Source organism: Myotis nattereri, assembly GCF_964212035.1.
Source record: "Myotis nattereri genome assembly, chromosome: 1".
NCBI classification, from domain to species: domain Eukaryota; kingdom Metazoa; phylum Chordata; class Mammalia; order Chiroptera; family Vespertilionidae; genus Myotis; species Myotis nattereri.
The window spans coordinates 84,464,640-84,484,500 of record NC_138075.1 but is presented as its reverse complement, the minus strand read 5'-3'; the positions used below and the strand labels follow the sequence as shown (position 1 = coordinate 84,484,500).

General features: G+C 44.3%; 1 protein-coding gene across 1 annotated transcript in view; it reads left to right on the top strand.

Annotated features, from left to right (window-relative positions):
• The first annotated feature begins 2,201 nt into the window (after positions 1-2,201).
• Positions 2,202-19,861, top strand: part of PRKD1 (protein kinase D1) — a 305,237-nt gene continuing 287,577 nt past the window's right edge. The window contains exon 1 of the mRNA XM_081110724.1: positions 2,202-2,779. Within this exon, the coding sequence (XP_080966850.1) occupies positions 2,516-2,779 (264 nt within the window). The 5' untranslated portion in view covers positions 2,202-2,515. The remainder of the gene's footprint in view (positions 2,780-19,861) is intronic.

Genomic DNA, 19,861 nt, shown 5'->3' with positions numbered 1-19,861 from the left:
TCAAATGTAAACTCAGTGAAAACCTCCTCTCATCTCTAAATTTCTTTCAAAGTAAATTTCTTTCTCCACAAGTCACTCAAAAAAGATTTCTGCTTTGATCGTGTTGAGTTTGAGATGCCGTTCAACCTAGAAATAACTACTAGAACTTGAGAGCCCAAAATTTAGTTAAGAGAGGAGGACCAGGAATACATTTGGATGGAAATTATCAGTGTGCAGATATTTCAAAGTGAGATTAGATGATATATCTAGAAAGAGGGGGCTTAAGGCATTCATCAGTTATATTGCATTATTTTTATTCATCATAGTTATGATTGTCAGAAATAATCTTATGTATTGTTTTCCTTTTTAATGTTATGGCATAAAACTTGTCCGTCTTCACAGCTGCATACCTGGTGCCAGTATAGTGCCTGCAGAGAAGGCCTTAATACATCATAGTAGTATCTACAAACATGAAAGTCTTCAGCTCTCCTGCACCTTAAGCCAAACTAGCTTTGTAAGTATCTTGTACATTGACCAGCAGAACTTTTTTTTTTTCCTCTGGAAGTAGGAAACTGTTGGCATACTGATTTTATTCCAATTTTGAAAAAATAAATAAACATTTTCTGTCATTAAAAAAAAACAAACTTCCTAGAGAATCAGAAGAGCATTGCATCATGAATATTTCCATCATTCTCCTAGCTTAGTTGAATCTGGCACATCAGAACGAAATAATTTTGTTATATTTTGTTTGTTTGTTTATATCTTGACCTCAGGTCCTGACCCAGAACAAGGCATCGCAGGGTAGTTTTTAGAAGTAAGTGGGGAAAACACAACACCCCCATGTAGACCTTCTCACATCAAACGCAGGCAGAATAAATTCAAATCCCTTCTACAGCAGTGAGTATCACAATGCTGTTGGAAACATTCAAGGCTCTGAAACTGACCCTGGGAATGAACCCTATGGGAAAACTATCTTGCAGTGCCTTGTTCTGGGCCAGGACCTGAGGTCAAGGCATAAACAAACAACAAAATAGAACAAAATAAAATGTAACATATAATGGCTTTCTTGGGGATGCCCGTGTGTGCTTGAGTAAGGGAAGTAGAGAAATAGGCAGCACGACTGGCTACCAGTTTGCTTAGTCCACTTCAAAACGAAGAATCAAACATGCTTTGACAGTGACAGGCAGCAGACCATGTGGTCGAGCATTACCCCTAGCGGGTCCTTCTGAGGTCGGGCCCTCACAGCCATGAAGCCGGCGCTAGTGGGGAGATGATTAGCATTCACCTTCAAGGCCTGGGAAGCACCCCCTGCTCCCCCACCCCCTCCAAAGCAACAGCCAGTAGGAACATCATGCTTCGAAAGCAGAGCGATGGTGCCCAGCCTTGGAGGTGGCGCTGGGCGGAGCTGGGAGCACAACTCCTCCAAAGCCCGCTCTAGAGTGATAGAAGAGGGAGGCAAACAGAGTTTCTGAGGGTCCAGGACTAGAAGCTCCAGACACAGAAGACAAGGTAAAGGGAAAGAGGCCGCATTAGACTTTCCTCCTGCCTTTATGGAGACAACGCCCCCCCCCACCCCCCCAAACAACAACAAAAAAAGAGGTTCTTTGAATCCAGCCACTTGTATACGTCTGGTGTCTTGGGAGCTGCGGTGGAGGAGGTGGGCTTGGGGATCGGGGTGTGCCAGAGAGACCAAAAAAGTAGAGAGAGGTTTAAATACATTTCCGGGGACTGGCCTCCCACCTGCTTTGGCAAGAAACCCCTGGGCTCCCAGAAGGAGCCGGGAGGTAAGGGGTTTCCTGGGACCCTCTCTTTTCTCCTCCCTAAGCTCTCCAGGGGGAGCAGCGGGGCGCGGCGTCCTTGGGTCCGCCTCAGACCACCTCTCCAGAAGCGCACGGCCCTCGGGCATTTGGAAGAGGCGGTGGGGTCCCTGGGGGCCGGGCAGTGCGCGGCGTCCCCGCCGTCCGCGGTCGGACAGCCTGGCCGGCGACTGGAGTCCCGCGGGGAGCGACGGGCCACGCCCGCGCAGGCGTCCGGAGCCCCGCAGCAGCCTGGCCCCGGCGACGGCAGGGTCAGCCCCGGGGCGGCGGGGCGGCGACCCAGCGCCCTGCGGCCACCGCGGCCGCGCGGCTCCTGCGGTTCCCGCGCCCGCCGGGTGGAGGCTCCGCAGCGCCGCCCCCAGCGCCCCTCCGCCCCTCCCCGCCCCCCGCCCCGCCCCCGCCGGCGCCCGGCGCGCTGACCTGCCGCCCGGCCGGGAGCCCGCCGCCGCGGTGCTGCTCGGCGGCGGCGCTTCCCTCGCGCGGCGCCCGCGCTCCTGGCGGCGCAGTCCTCCCGCTCGGCCATCTTCCCTCCTCCCTCTCCCCTCCCGAGCCTCAGCCCCGGTCCTGCCCCCGCGCGGGGACTTTTCCGGAAAGTTTTTATTTTCCGCCTTGGTTCTTGGAGAGAGCAGCTCCCGGCTCCGCAGCAGCAAACTTTTTCCGCCGCCGCTCCCCGCCCTCGGCTGCCCTGACCCGCGGCCCGCAGCGCGCCCGGCCGAGCGATGAGCACCCCCCCGGTTCTGCGGCCGCCCAGCCCTCTGCTGCCCGTGGCCGCGGTGGCGGCAGCGGCGGCCGCCGCGCTGATGCCGGGGTCGGGGCCGGGCCCCGCGCCCTTCCTGGCTCCCGTGGCCGCCCCGGCCGCGGGCATCTCCTTCCATCTGCAGATCGGCCTGAGCCGCGAGCCGGTGCTGCTGCTCCAGGACTCGTCCGGGGACTACAGCCTGGCGCACGTCCGCGAGATGGCTTGCTCCATCGTCGACCAGAAGGTGAGTCCGGCCCCTTCCCGCCGCGCAGGGGGCGCTCCCGCCCAGCGCCCCTCGCCGCCCCAACTTTCCGGGTCCGGGCGCTCAGCCCGGAGCCAGCCTCGCCGGAGCTCCCGGAGGGGACTGGCACCCTCCGAGTGGGACGGCCGCATCCCAGGCACGGCACTCCTTGGGTCCAGGTCTCCCTCACCTCCTGTTACATTCCCGGTTCCCTCCCGCCTGCAGCCTCTTCCCCCACTTCCATCCCACTCGGGGCATTTCCAGGTATCTGGCCCTTTTCTTGTCTCGCCTCTTCCAACCCGTGAGACTTTCGGCTCTCCCCTCGCTCCCCCTGGACCAGCTCATTCCAGGCGCCAGAGTCCCCTGGGCCCCGCTCAGCAGGTTTCAGCTCCACTCCCTTCCACTTTAGCCCCTCTGGCTCAGATGGATGCTGAGGAGTTCCTGGAGTAATCTGGACATGAGGAATTTCTCACCTGTCAAATTGGCCAGGCCAGCTGTGAAAACAACTGACTAGAAAACAACTACCTGCCTCTAGGGCGAACATGGGGGCCAATATGTCAACATACAGTTAGAAAGTTGCAGCTTTCTTCTTGCCTTTCATCCTTGGGTCGCTGAGAGTGGGGCATCGAAGTGGGGCACAGGCCTTTCAAGGGTGGGGTGCTGCGCTGGAGCGCCAGCAGGCTGCACTTAAGTTTGTGGCTGTGAAACTTTGGAGAGCGGCCATCAAAGGCAGGTTGGAAAAAGGGCCATTTTCCTGGGCCAGGCCACCCTGGGAGGGGACCCAGCCCGCCCACCACTGTTAATGGCGCAATTCTGAATTTCAGATGGTTTCTGTAGCCATCCAGAGGCACGTTGCATAGAGGGGGTGATAAGAGTGTAAAGGAGAGGGGACGATGGCGCCAGTCCTTTTAGTGTCAATAGCCAAGGCTTAGCGGGTGGAGACAGGTCTGTCAAGGTGCTGAATTTCAGCCCCGAAGAACTGGCTGGTACTTGCCTTATAAATATCACTTGGACAATCATGAATGCTTTCTGTAAACTTTGGGAACAGAGTTTGCTAGGCCAGAGTGTTGTGAATTGTGGCACTCAGCGCGGGGATATTAGGAAAAGCTGCAGGGAAAACCACTCTCTTAGGAAGTTGTAAAAGTTCTGGAGCCCAGGCTAAGTAAAGTAAGGATGGACGCCAGGGAAAGTGTTCATTGAATGCAGTGACATTTTATATTACACTTGACTCGCAAGTTTTTGCAACTTCCATGGAAATGACATATTTTGTCTCTATTCTGGTACAAGTCATATCAGGTGCCTCCTCATCAATATTTTTTTTTGGGGGAAACCTGCAGCAGGTGAACAAGAGCACTCCCCCAGGCACCAAAGCCTTCCCGCAATGGAAGGGGTAGTCTACAACAACCTCTCTTAGGGGGTCAACCAGTAAATTAAAGAATACCGGATAAGCACATACATAATGTATAAGGAATTTTCCCCAAACCTAATGCAATTATATGGAATGTCACCTCAAATTTAAAGCATGTGATAGAGTTATAAGGAGTATTTGAATTGGTTCAAATTAATATGAACAGGCTGTTTTGTACAATTTTAACACACACACATACACACACACATACACATACACACACACACACCTTGATGAAGCTTAGGATGGGGAGAAACGTGTGGTGTAAGAAGTTTGGGAGTGGAATGTTGAATGAAGAGTGAGTTCTGAATTCCAGTAATATCAGTAGCTAACACGGGGGATGCTATATGGAGGGAGCTATATGAGTGCAAAGGGAGAGAGACCATAAGCTTCTGTGGAACACAGCAGGCCTGAGGGTAGTGACTAGGATATTTAGAGAAAGTGTAATTATGAAAAGGCCTTGAAATTAAAAGGAGCTCCAATTACCAGAAGCCTCTGTAATCTTCTACATGGAGATATCAAACCAAGGCCAGCTGAAAAAGATGCATTTACTACGTGGAGGATGTTTTCGAATGCCAAAAATATTAAGGCAGAAAGAAAACTGGAGTTCCATCATGTGCTAATTGAGACCTGAACCAAACATGGGGGTGGTGGACACCTGGAGAAATACCGGAAAGAAAATCACCAGCCCCGGTGACTGATTTAAAAGGGGGACCCCTCCTTTTGGTATTTACTCTAGTAGTTCTTCTGTCTCTCAAAAGAAGAGTTTGAAAGTTTGACTGCTTGGGATAGCCAAGGTGAGGTCTCGCACTTTTATTTTTAAAGGTCATGGCAAAGGGAGAGATAGAGTCAGAGATGTGAATTTAAGAATTACTAATATTCACGATACTGTAAATAAACACTTACTGGATGGTGGGTCTAGACAGGAACATTTTCATCTCTCTATGTTCGGTCATCTATCTTGAGACATATTATCATGCAGGCAGAAACAAAATTAAGAGGGCAGAATATCCATACAGGAGAGCAGGGGACCCTGCTTTGTGGCAGAGATGGTCAGTGTGGAGTTAAGGAAGAGGGAGGTGGTCCTTTGTTCCTTGTTTCAAGTTGTCTTGAAGTACTTTCTGAAGGTAGCAATGTGAGGAAGATTGGCAGGGGAGAGAGAGGGGCTTGGGGAACGAATGTTGTAGGAGAAAGCTGAGAGTTTTAAGTCATTTACAATTTACTATTTAGACAGACTGGACTCACGTTGATTTTACAGCAGTCCTCTGCTTTTATTGTTTTATAATGTGTTAAGAGGGTTTTCATATGTTAGAGAGTTTCCTAAATACTAAGGTCAGAACAGCTTAAATCTTTGGAAGTATTAGCTGACAATTCTGTTTATTTCAGCTACATTCCTGGGACGTTTTCTGTAGGCTGAGCAACTGAGGTGCACAAGGCTGAATGAGAGAGCGCCTGTTCCTGGGAAACACATCTTTAACTTATTATTTGGCATTTAGAGTTTTCTTCAGTTAGATAGATTTGAAAAGTGGCAGAGATATGACTGTACTTGAAAAATTTTGATGGCAACTAAACAAAAATGTTCTTTCTTTAATATAAAAGTACCCTGTACGCTGACTTAAATAACGAAATAATTATTTCTTTTCTCTTGAAGTTTAGATGAAAATCTAGTCTTGCTTTTGGTATGTAACAATGTATGAATATAAAAGATGTGATTAATTCCTTCTTTTTTGGAAGTATTTGCCCACGGTTATATTATTATGTTTATTTCTTTACTTTGCAAGCATGCAACCTTGAAGTCTGGTTGTATATAAAGACATGTATTCTTAATGTACATGATTATAGTTATTAAAAAAGAACAGTAATAGACCTCGCTTTGAAACACAGTTACTTTCTACTACCAAAGGAATCTTGAATATATAGACTGAGAAGGAATTGTTTGGAAGCAAGGAACAGTAGTCCAAAGGAAAAGTTAGTTTGGTTTCACAGTGCACCAAGTATCTCTGCACACATGCCTCACATCACACACTTTTTAAAAACAAGCAATATTAATTTAGGAACGTGAGCTGCAGTTAATGGGAAGACAACTTATGTTTGTTTTTGAATGTGGAGTAGCATCTATCTGTAAGACTCCTGGCATGTAGTTTCACTTTGCATAGTCGCATATCTGACTAAAGAAATGAAAAAGTGAGATTTTATAGAAGGGAGCTCACGAAAAGAAGAACAAAGGCTAGTTTCTTGGTTTGAGAGCAGCTTTGCTCTGCTTGGAGTTGTTTCACTTTCTTAATTGTAAATTGTTTTCTTAACAGTTGTGGTGTCATTTTTGTATTTGTTGTTAATTTTAGCTACGGCACTTCTACATAATTTGAGAAAGCTGGTAGTAATTAGCTGCTTGACTTCCCCAACACAGGTGGGTCAACAAAGTCTTTTTTAAGCTAATGATGGTGTTTGGGTCTTAGGTGTATATTTTTATTCAAATTTTATATTTGAATTTTATATTTGTTGTATATATTGATTTCTGATTTAATGATGAAGTATAGGATTTGTCATTTCATTAAGTGGGTCTTAAGTAATGTAACTTTAACACCATATACTGTATTTCAAATTTTAATTTCTTTTCAAGTTTAGGAGTACAATAGGATTATACTTTGATATATATGCAATGCTTTTATTTTATATATACTACATATATGTGTAATACACACATATATATATGTATTACACATATATAAGTGTTTAAATGTGTTTTGGAACATATTTTAAAAGCCCAATTATCTATATATATTTGCCAGATGCTGAAGTATTGTTTTATATTTTGTATTGTGGCTGCAAGAAGTGGGGCCTCATTATATATCTCATAATCCAAAAGAGAAACTATGCTTTATATTTTTCTATCAATACACAGAACTGAAAACACTTTCTTACAGCTGTATACTATTTAGCAGTTTTCATAAGGAAAATATCCTTTAAATCTGAAGTTAAAGGCATTTAATCTTACAGTCTTTGGGCTGGGAAGAATCTGATGATTGGCTGTTTTGACATATATATGAATTAATTTGGGCCTTTAGATACAAGAATCAAACAAATTTGAAAGAATTTTCTGTGCGTGCTATAGTGAGTATGTATCCATTGGGCTAGATGTGGGGCTGGAAATTATTAATAAAGTTTGAAAGTTTGCCCCATGTTTGATGACTGTTGTTTGGTATCAGCAGACACCTATCATAACTATTAAGGGAGATTTAAAACTTTATTTTGCTTATTATTATTATTACTTTTATTGTGTGTGAGATTATCATATCTAGGTCTTCACCAATTTATGCATGAATGACTTTTTAAGGACCATATTAGACAAAACGAACACATTTGTAAGCCTTTGAATGCATGGTTGTAACTTATCTCAGATTACTTTGAAAATAAAGGCTAATAAGTGTAAAGGATTAAATATACTGCCTGGTAAATAGGTGCATAATAAATAGGATTATTGGTATTCTAAGGCTTTACGGACTAGCATACTGTCTTGCTAACAGAAGAAATGTGTATTTTTTAATCTTATTCTTATCTCAGTATATAATTTGAAATTGTAGTATTAAAAAGCAATGTGGCTATAAGGCCCAGGTGACATTATCTGTTCTCTGTACTCTATAATAGAGCAAATCTTAGGAATAGTTGTATTTTGAAACTGCTTCTCAAATCTCAACCTCTCAGACTTCCTGAAGAAGTAATTTGATTATTGTTAAATGAAAAGCATATGTGCTGATAAAAGTAAAGCATATCTTCATTGCTTTGTATTATTTTTATCAAGAAGTTGATTTACTTCCTTTCCAATTGCAAGTAATTCTAATGATATTTCATTTGATAAAAAAAGGGAAATAAAATAGGTAATGGTGCAACATTGGCAACATAATGGTTCTCAAATCTGGTCCTCAAGACTGGAGTCCAAAGTTCTTTGCAAGTCAGCCCTTGGTCTGAAGAGGAAGGCATTTGGATGGAAGGAGATCTCATTTTGCTGCCATGCTAGCACCTAGCATGTTTGCTGAATCATTATATCTGATGAATACCTAGTATGACGTGGTTGTGCACATACAGAAGAGTTATATTGGAATGGGGGCAGTTTTACTGGGAAACAATTGAGTTAGCAGTGTGGCTACGCCAATCACAAGTCTTTTCCAGATCTTCTCACTGACTACCACTTACCTCTCATAGAAGCCCATGCCCCCATGTACAAAACCTTTTCTTAGCCACAATCAGTAATTATTTATTCATCTTTTAAAGGACAGTGGGATAGATCATTACATGAAAATTAGGTGTAGTGTGTGAGAGATAACTCTAATAATCAAGCAAGTGGGGCTGGATTCAGATTGGATGAGAAGTAAAATGCAGTTCCATAGGAGTTGATCATAAGAGTTTTTTGTTTTAATATTTTTTTGCCAAAAGCAAACTAACCTTTTTGACCTCTGACCTCTTACAGTCACTTTGGTTCATCTGAAAGCCCTAAGCCCAAATGTGAAAACAGAGGTAAAAATTTAGGGTGTTTTTAAAAATAGTGTTCACCTTTTAATTTACCCAGCAGTATGCTAGGGAGGTTTTGAAGTGAGGTTTCAGTTTCTTAAATCTCTCCTTAATGTTGGAATATGTTAGAACAACTCAAACAAGAAAAAAAAAGGCATCAATTTTCATTTTTCTATTGATAGGGCTTAGATACAGAGAAATGCTTATTTTTCTCACATGTTACAAGAATATGTGAAATTTCTCCCAAGAATTCCTCTGATACTGTCAACCAAATATTTTTGTACCATTGAAAATGGATATTGACAGCATTACTTGAAGTTACTTGGCATCTGAGAAACTCACATTATGCTGTTTCTTACTCTTTCTAGTCTTTTACAGAACACAGATAATTAAAAAAACAAAGTTTTAATTACATCGCCACTTGGCCATTATGGAATATCACAGAATTTAGATATTTATAAAGATAAGAGTTGTTGTAAAAATACCACATATTGAGACACACTTATGCATGTCCAGATTTATAGTATCCTACATAGAAGTTTCTTCCAAAGTTGCAAAAAGGTTTTATTTGGCTAAAACTAGACAGTTGATATAGCAGCTTAGCAATGTTGGCAAATATGAAGATTAGATTTTTAAATATGCAAACATGCAGGAATTTTGTCCAACTTATTTTGTTAAAAAGGAAAAATAAATTGATGCATCCTTTACTGGTTCATTGGCTTCTATTCTGACAAAACCACAGATTGATGAGGAATTTGTTGAATTTACTACTTGGATTTATGCACAATTTCAAGAATTTCTGAATGCTTCTCTCCCTGTCAGCTGTTTTTTTTTTTTTAAAAAACATATATATTATAAAATGATTTAAAAGTATGAATGTGATACAGTATAATCAACAGATATGAATGTGCAAAATAATTGGTATTATTGATAATCGAAGGCTCTGTAGACTGTGGCACAATGTAGTGCATTGTCTTGTTACTAAAAGAAACATATTGTCTATTAGAAGAAATTTGTTGAACTATTTAGGTAAAACAAAAATTTTTATATGTACCTTTCCTTGGTTCAGATTGTTGGAAAGACTGGGGCATACATATGAAATGTTATACGTTAATGCAGCTGAAGCTTGCTTTAGTGTACAGTTAGCCCTGGAACAATGTGGGTGTTAGGGACACTGTGCCCCTCTCCTACCCCCACACAGTTTAAAATCTGTGTATAACTTCTGACTCCTTCAAAACTTAACTACTATAGCCTACTGTGTCAAACAGAAGCCTTATCAATAACGTAAATAGTCAATTAACACATATTCTGTATGTCATATATAGATATATTATATTATACTGTATTCTTACAAAATGTTAGAGAAAAGAAAATGGTATCTACAGTAATATAAGAGAAAGATGCAAATTGACCATACCTTCTTGATGCCCATCAGCCAATCAGGAGTGAGTATGCAAATTAACCCAAGAAAGATGGTGGGTTAATTTGCATATGCAGTTGCCGAGTGGCCGGGGCAGGGCGGGACACAGGTGTTCCTCACAGCCCCAGCTGCTCCGGGCCTCTGGGCAGCGTGGGAAGGCAGAAAGCGGTTCCAGGCCAGAGCGAATGTGGTGCTGGCAGCCAGGGAAAGAAAGGCCCATTCTTGCATGAATCTTCATGCCTCAGGCCTCTGGTCTATAACAATAAAAGTGTAATATGCTAATTAGACGACATCCTTCTGGACGAAGCTGGGCTACGAGGGAAGCCCGAGTCCCGGGTGCCAGAGGGAAGCTGGTGCTGGCAGCCAGGGGAAGGAAGGCCTACTCTTGCATGAATTTCATGCATCGGGCCCCTAGTTAAGAATATAAGAAAAAAGAGAAAATACATTTACAGTATTTAGTAAAAAAAGAAAACCATGTTTAAGTCGACCTAGGCAGTTCAAACGTATGTTGTTCAAGGGTCAACTGTAATGTTTGTGACAGAAATAACATTAATAATCTATAAAGATTAAACCATTATAATAAAGTGTTAATGAAGATTTAAAATTGTGAGTGTTAGACATACCAAAAAAGTAAAACTTTTTCTTAGTTTGTCTAAATCAGTCACACCGATGATAGAATAACTACTGCATGATTATGGAACTTTCACTTTTTTAAAAAAAATGTATTTTTATTGATTTCAGAGAGGAAGGGAGAGGGAGACAGATAGAAACATCAGTGATGAGAGAGAATCATTGATTGGCTGCCTCCTGCACACTCCCTACTGGGGATTGAGCCTGAAACCTGGGAATGTGCCCTTGACCGGAATTGAACCCAGGACCCTTCAGTCAGCAGGCTCTATCCACTGAGCCAAACCAGTTAGGGCTCACTTTTTTAAAAATTGATAACTATGGCCAGAGAGAGACCAGGGATTCACTTTTCCCTGGTTCAGGAACTTGAGTTAAATTCCAGAGAACTTAATTGATTGAGTTAGGCCACCTGTCCCTGGTTAAATAGTTTATTCATGACACTGTCTCAACCCTTTAATTAATTAAACATGAACAGTTATTTGTTTTCCTCTCTTAACTCATATTATTGAGATCTGATTGTGGTCTCATGTGATCTGAGGGGGCCTTTTGTGTGGGACCAGGAGTTCTTACAATACTTCAGAGTGGCCACTCCTTCTCAGTGTTGGGAGATCAAGGCCCGCCTTCAGGGAGGGACATACTAAGGGCTTCAGGGCACCTGGCTTAGGGAATAAGGAATTTGGAGACACCTAAATGTGACTTCTTTGCCAAGGAAGCAGATTATTGGTGTAGGACAGGAAATACTCCTCAGGTTCCAGAAAGATGGTCTATTCTGAACCATCCCTAGAGCCTTTGCACTAACTCAGCATCTTTAAAAAGTTTGGTCTGTATCCCTGCTATGGAAAGCTGCAGTTAAGAACATGTGTGTTGCCGAAACCGGTTTGGTTCAGTGGATAGAGCGTCTGCCTGCGGACTGAAAGGTTCCAGGTTCGATTCCGGTCAAGGGCATGTCCCCAGTGGGGGATGTGCAGGAGGCAGCTGATCGATGTTTCTCTCTCATCGATGTTTCTAACTCTCTATCTCTTTCCCTTCCTCTCTGTGGAAAATCAATAAAATATATTTAAAAAAAAAAAAAAAGAACATGTGTGACCAACAGAGTTGTAATTATTTAGAGCAGAGGTTCTCAACCTTCTGGCCCTTTAAATACAGTTCCTCATGTTGTGACCCAACCATAAAATTATTTTCGTTGCTACTTCATAACTGTAGTGTTGCTACTGTTATGAATCGTAATGTAAATATTTGACATGCAGGATGGTCTTAGGCGACCCCTGTGAAAGGGTCATTCGACCGCCAAAGGGGTTGCGACCCACAGGTTGAGAACTGCTGATTTAGAGATTGGTTAGGCCAGTTAGCCCCTCAGGACAGTAGCAGTAGAGGTCAAGGCCACTTGGTTATAAGCAGTGGTCTGGGGCAAACAGCTGTAGCTCTCACCCTTGTCAAAAGCAGCCCAGCCCTGGCTGGTGTGGCTCAGATGGTTCAGCCTTGTCCTATTTATGGAAAGGTTGCCAGTTCAATTCCTGGTCAGGGCCCATGCCCGAGTTTCTGGCTCCATCCCGAGTAGGGGGATGTGCAGGAGGCAGGCAATTGATGTTTCTCTTTCTCTCCCTCTCCCTTCTTCTCTCTAAAATCAATAAAAACATACGTAAGAATAAAGCATTCCAAGTATCCATCAGTAGATAAGTGAAAAAAAACAAACAAAGAAAAAGCTGTGGTACATTTACAAAATGGAATACCACTGTGCCATTTATTCCAAAAGGAATAAAATTTTACCCTTTACGACAGCATGGGTGGACCTGGAGAACATTATGCTAAGTGAAATAAGCCAGTGAGAGAAAGACAAATACCATATGACTTCACTCATATGTGTAATTTAATGAACAAACTGAACAACCAAGCAAAATAGAGACAGACTCATAGATAGAGAACAGGCAGACAGCTCTTGGGAGGGGGGGGTAGGGGTAGGGGTTGGAGGGGTATTGGGAGGTGGGATGGAGGGATTGAGCACAAAAGAAAAAGAAAAGAGAGAGAACTCATGGATCTGGACAACAGTGTGGTGATTGTGGGGATAGGGAGGTGGGGGAAGGTGGAAGAGGGCATAGAGGGGATAAATGGTGATGGAAAAAATAAATAAAATAAATTACAAAACAAGGCAGGAAAGGGTGGGAGGATGGTGGGGGCAGGAAGGCTGCAGTTAAGCTTTGTTGAAGCTGTTGAGTCAGTGGTGGTGAATAGACCTGAGCAGGCTCGAGTAGGCAAGACCTGTAGGATTGTGAGATAGTGATGCCTGAGGGCAGAAAAAACAGTGATAGCGAAGCTCCTATGATTCAGGTAGCAGGGGCCACATGAAGAGCAGTGGACGAGGTCTAGGAGGTGGCTTTTCCAAGCACAGTAGTCCTGTAGGAAGTTTTTAGAATGTCACAGATGAGTGTTTCAAAGAGAGGCTCCCGCATGATTTGACTGTGAAAGTTTTAGGAAGAGCTTTTCCCGGGAACATTGGGGTTGTGGCCCACAAGGTTCCAGGGGCTCATGGTAATAATGGCCTGAGACTGGAGCCTCCAAGGAATAAAACGTCCCGGGTGTCATTTACTCTGTGCGTCTGTTGGTATCTCTACTTCTTCTCCTTGGCCATCTCATTTTCACAGTAGCCCTTTGTGATAGTCATTTTCTCTCCATTTTAAGGATTAGGAAGGTAAGGGTCAGAGAGGTTAAATCATTTATCCCAAATCACATAACTACTAAGTAAAAAGCAAACCTCCCAATATGTTAGTCACTTCACTATAGCTAATCCTAAAACCAGGGAAGACCGGAGTGGCCCTAGATCTGAATAGAGAGGACGTATCAAATTGTGGGGGAGGAGGAAATGCCAAACTTCCTATTATGTTGGCTTAAATTTACATAAAAACACTTCAGCCTTGACAGTGTGATATTATTTCAACGTTAGCTCACATTATTTCTTAGTCTGGAAGGCTTCCCTCATCTGGAATTCACATCCCACGTAGTGGTCAGCGAGCATCCCAGTCCTTTGGAGGCTACCACCACAAGGCTTCTTTTATTGGTGGCAAGATACCCACTCCAGGTATTGATATTTCAGTTGAAAGATGTTAGAAATGGACTCTCATTGGGGATATTGGTGCATCCGAGGTATATGATTACCGCAGGTGTTTTAGAGACATGCCTCACCCTTGAGGTGTCATGTGAACTGTAATGTGTCTATTTGTTAATTTAAAAAACCACACTTCTTTGTGTAGCAGAATTTGATTTGAAATTTGCTATCATTGTACTCTGGTAAAAAGATATGGGGATTGCCAATCCTCATCCATTTTTAAATTTCCAGACACCACTGTTATTTATCCAAAGAAGTTAATTACTTTGTGTTTGGCCTAGGTTGACTCACAACACTTACTTCCAATGCGATGTGGGCGCAAAGGTGTGTTGGAAGTGTTATGACAAGGCCATGTTCAGCAGATTGGCTCAAGACTAGCAGATGTAAAGAATCTTAGTTATCAGTATAAATCAATGGACCATTTTTTCTTGAATAGTACATTGATTTTGAGAAAATATCTAAGGGTCCTTAAGAAAAGTGCCTTTCAGTGGTTACTTTTCATTTGAGAAGTATTTGGGTTGCCAATATGCTAAAAGATCATGCTTTGCAAATATGTTTCTCTTTTTATAAATTTTATGTATTTGTGGTTTGTCAGTTTATTTTTGGTTAGTTGTAAATGAATCCACCCTAAGATAAACTTACCCCCACTTGTGTGTGCTCAGTCACAGGCCACGAGGAGGCGTTCTTCTTGCTTCCGTTGTGCTAGCCAATCCGAATTGTGAACTGCCCTGCATTCCTTTGTAGTGATTGTGTACAGGGCGAAGACCAATGCTTCCGTCGTTGAGTAATTGCACTGTCTTTAGGTTTTACAACAATGTAGTTGTATATATAGGTAGACATGATTTGATCTAAAGTATGATTCAATTCAATTCTAATGCTTCCTACTCTGAATGACTGTTAGGAAGCATGAAGTAATTATTCATTCCTAATGGCCTAGAAAGGTACCTGAAATATTGCCTCTCTTGATATATTTGGCACCTTTGCAGCTTTAATAGTTCACAAGTTACATAGTGAATTCTCTTTGACATGACTCACTGGTAGTCTCTTGGCCAACAAAAAGGCAGCAGACCTATCCAGCTGCACTAGAAGTCTGACTTTACTCAATGTCTACTAGTCAGGTTCTATGCTTTGTAAGCCTTAGAGATAACCCATCTTTAAGTTGGGCACAGGGCATCACTTGTTTTTCTAAGAGGGGATCACTCATATCTAGTTCTTCTTTACCAGTTGACCAATGCTGAGAAATAATGTATTAGCTTCTGAGTAGCTCCTAGACAGGAAGGCTCCATGCCCTTCCCTGCCACAGATGCTTACTTCATCTGCTAGTGTAGAATGAGTTGTCACGTGGGACAGACCTTTAAAATATTTTAAAAAAATCAAATAGTTTGCATAGACTTTCATCTTGCATGATCTTTGCTTTTATTCAATTCTTTGGGCAGAATAGGGAGCGGAAGTGAACATACAGTGAGGATAAACTAATAGAGTGGAGTTGAACTAATAACACACTAAATATAGTGACCATTTACCCACTTGTCCAAGTGAGTCCCCGTTTATATCTGTTGTCCTGGAATTCTTTTAATTGTATGTTCAATGATAAAAATTATGAAGTTTTAAGTTAAAAAACAGAAAAAACAGAAGAAAAACTTAAGGGCAGATATTTAATTACTTTTGGCCAAAAATTCTTGAACATTTAAAGATAAAAGCAAAACTTATATTTAGAATTTATTTCATAGAAAGTGATTATATATAGGGGTGTGCAAAAGTAGGTTTACAATTGTTCATATGGAAAATAATCCAACTAATAATAATGCAACAATAAACTCTCTTTTGCATACTAACAACTATAAATTTACTTTTGCCCACCCCTGTATGGTAACTATATCACTTTAAGTACCTATTCAAAGTGGAGTCTTAAGCTAAAAACTAAAGTTAAAACCTTACTTTGGTTAAAATGTTATCTTCTTGGACCAAAACTTGCTACATAACTTAAAGACGAAAAGACAACCATCATTTAGAATTGATTTTATAAACAAACTAGAGGCCCAGTGCACAAAATTTGTGCACTCGGGGCAGGGTGGGGAGGGTCCCCCTCAGCCCAGCCTGCACCCTCTCGCAGTCTGGGAGCCCTTGGGGGATGTCCGACCGATGGGGGGAGCGAGCCTAAGCCATCAGTTGGACATCCTTAGTGCTGCTGCAGAGGCGGGAGAGGCTCCTGCTATCGCCGCTGCTCTCGCCAGCTGTGAGCCCAGCTTCTGGCTGAGCGGCGCTCCCCCTGTGGGAGTGCACTGACTACCGGGGGGGGGGGGGGGAGGGGGAAGCTCCTGCGTTGAGCATCTGCCCCTTGGTGGTCAGTGCGCGTCTTAGCGACCGATTGTTCCGCTGTTTGGTTGATTTGCATATTAGCCTTTTATTACATAGGACTAGAGGCCCAGTGCATGAATTCGTGCACGGGTGGGATCCCGAGGAGGGTGTCGGGGGGCTGGGGTGTGATTGGTCCTCCAGGCGGGCAGTGGGACGCCCTTGCTGGCTTAGGATCAGGATCCCTCCTGCTGACATTTGCACCAATTGTCAGGAGCCACCTGGCAGCCACTTTATATTGTTTCTTTCTTATGGAGCATCTAGGGAGGGGAAGTGGCCATGGTGCCCGAGGCCGATGTCCAGGAGGTCTCTGGCGCTGTTGGGATCCTGCAGGTGGTGCTGGTCCCTATTATCCAGAGATTGGACCTGTAAGACTACTGAGGGAGTGAGTGGTTGTCGAAAGGCTGGTGGGTCACTGGGGTGGGTTGGTCAGCTGAGTGGCGCTCCCACTGTGGGAGCGCACTGACCACCAGTGGGCAGCTCCTTCGTTGATCGTCTTCCCCCTGGTGTTCAGTGCGTGTCATAGTGACTGGTCAACCGCTCGTTCCGGTCATTCATTCGCAATGGTCGCTTAGGCTTTTATATATATAGACTAGAGGCCTGGTGCACAAAAATTTGTGCACTCGGGGGGAAGAGGGGGGGGTCCCTCAGCCCAGCCTGTGCCCTCTCGTAGTCTGGGACCCCTTGGGAGATAACAACCTGCTGGCTTAGGCCTGCTCCCGGGTGGCAGAGGGCAGGCCCAATCCCTAGGTGCAGCCCCTGGTCGGGCTCAGAGCAGGGCCGATTGGGGAGTTGGGGCGCCGCCACCTGTCACGCACAGAGCAGGGTCAATCAGGGGGTTGGGGAGCTCCCCCCTGTCACGCACAGAGCAGGGCCAATCAGGGGGTTGGTTGGGGAGCTCCCCCCTGTCACGCACAGAGCAGGGCCAATCAGAGGGTTGGGGCACTGCCCCCTGTCACGCACAGAGCAGGGTCAGTCAGGGGGTTGGGGAGCTCCCCCCTGTCACGCACAGAGCAGGGCCCATCATGGGGTTGGAGAGCTCCCCCCTGTCACACACAGAGCAGGGCCGATCAAGGGGTTGAGGAGCTCCCCCCTGTCACTCACAGAGTAGGGCCGATAGGGGAGTTGGGGTACCGCCCCCTGTCACACTCAGGGCAGGGCCAATGGGGAGGTTATGGCTCTACCCCATCACACACAGAGCGGGGCCGATCAGGGGGTTGGGGCGCCGCCTCTCTCACACTCAGGGCAGGGCCGATGGGGAGGTTATGGCTCTACCCTGTCACACACAGAACAGGGCCCGTCGGGGGGAGGTTGGGGCGCCGCACCCTGCCACACACAGAGCAGGGCTGATCAGGGGGTTGGGGAGCCACAGCCTGTCACACACAGAGCCACAGGGCGATCACGGGGTTTGGGAGCTCCCTCCTATCAGGCACAGAGCAGGGCTGATCAGGAGGTTGGGGCGCCTTCTCCTGTCACGAACAGAGCAGGGCGGATAGGGAGGTTGTGGCCCCGCCCCCTGTCACACACAGAGCCACAGGGCCATCAGGGGGTTTGGGCGCTGCCCCCTGTCACGCTGATCCCAGTGCCAGGAGGCCTCGTGGCTCTGCCGATCCCGGTGCTGGGAGGCATATTACCCCTTTACTGTATAGGACAGAGGTCTGGTGCATGGGTGGGGGCTGGCTGGTTTGCCCTGAAGGGTATCCTGGATCAGGGTGGGGGTCCCCACTAGGGTGCCTGGCCAGCCTGGGTGAGGGGATGATGGCTGTTTGCAGCTGGTCACACACCCTTCAGAGTGGGGGTCCCTATTGGGGTGCCTGGCCAGCCTGGGTGAGGGGATGATGGCTGTTTGCAGCTGGTCACACACCCCTCAGGGTGGGGATCCCCACTGGGGTGCCTAGCCAGTCTGGGTAAGGGGCTGAGGGCTGTTTTCAGGCTGACTAAAGCTCCCAACCGATCCTTTTTTTCTTTCTTTTTTTATTCTGGGCCAGCTTTAGCTCTGGCTCCAGCTCTGAGGCCTCCACTGCTGAAAGCAGGTATCTGGTTTGTTTGCGTTCTATAATCGAAACTCTGTATCAACTCCAGCTCTGAGATCCCGGCTCACTGAAAGCTGGTTTCTGCGGTTTTGTTTAGCTTCTATATTTGTTACAGTGTTTCAAACTGCAAGCTCAGAGGCCGGCAAGGCAGGCGGGGAACGTTGGAGTCCTCCATCACTGAAGCAAGCAAGCCTCATGTTCGCTTCCAGCTGCCTGGCTGCCAGCCGCCATCTTGGCTGGCAGTTAATTTGCATATCGCCCTGATTAGCCAATGGGAAGGGTAGCAATCATATGCTAATTACCATGTTTCTCTTTATTATATAGGATTAGATCTCACTTTGACTATAATATCTAAAGTATTTTTCCAACTAATCTAAATCAAGATATTGTGATAGATATGTACATGTTTTTGTTTGTTTTTTGGATCAAACAGCCAATAATTTAACCGATTCTGGTAGCTCACACTGCGTTTATTAATTGAAATAGATAAACAGAAAGGACAGCCTTCAGCTTTAGCATCTTTAGCAACCATCACAAAGGCAAAATATAGACTTACATGCAGCATGAGGGTAAGAGTATCATAGTTTCAAGTTCTATTTTATTGTATTCTCTGCTCTGGAGAAAATATAACATGGTTAGCACAAAAAGAGAGAAGTTGCACACAAATTCCCTGATTACTTAACAACTTGTTTTATATTTTAAAAATAAGTAGGCAAATAAGAGAGATAAAGTTTTGGAAATTGTATTGTCCTGAAAAAAGAATTATAGGCTGTAGCTCATATTTTCTTTAAGATGTTCATGGGTATTCCCTGGATGAAACAAATATATCAGTTATGCCTATTACTCTACACTTGGTTCTGTTGATGAATATGCTGTTAAAGTAATATTAAGAATTATAGGCTCAGAAATTATAATGTTGGTGTTCTGGCTCCTGAAAAGTAATGCAAGTCAGTGGGTTTAAAGCCACTTGAAAAGGAACTTGTTTTTGCGTAATCATTTATTTAGAATTGTCTTATTCATACTTTAATTCAATAAATATTTTTATTTGGATAATTACAAAATTACCACATGTGATAGGCTGAATAATGACCCTCAAAGATGTCCATATCCTAATCCCTTGAGCCTGTGAATGTTACTTTTCTGGCAAAAGAGACTTTGTAGATAAGATTAAGTTAAGGATATTGAGATTGGGAGAGTATCCTGGATTATCTCTTTGGACACAATCTAATCACATGTCCTTAAAAGTGGAGAATCTTTCAGGTTAAGTCAGATGAGAATGAAAAGCAAGAGAGATTCCAATCATGAGAAGGACTTGATTGCCTGTTACTGACCATGAAAATGGAGGACATGGGCCAGGAGCCAAGGAATGCTGGGGTTATTGTAAGGGGAAACAGGAGGAGTGAGAGCTTTATAGTAATGAGAGGTGTGACAGCTGAAAGAGAGGTTGCACTGATTCCAGGAAGAGGTCATGAACTACTAAGCAATAGAGTCAAAGCTGGAAGCTGTAAAGGCAAGAGGAATGATTCTCCTCTAGTTGGGAGAAGGAGCCACACCTTGACTTTAGTCCAGTAAAACTGATTTTGGACTTCCGATCACTAGAAATGTAAGAGAATAAATTTGTGTTTTTTTAAAATTA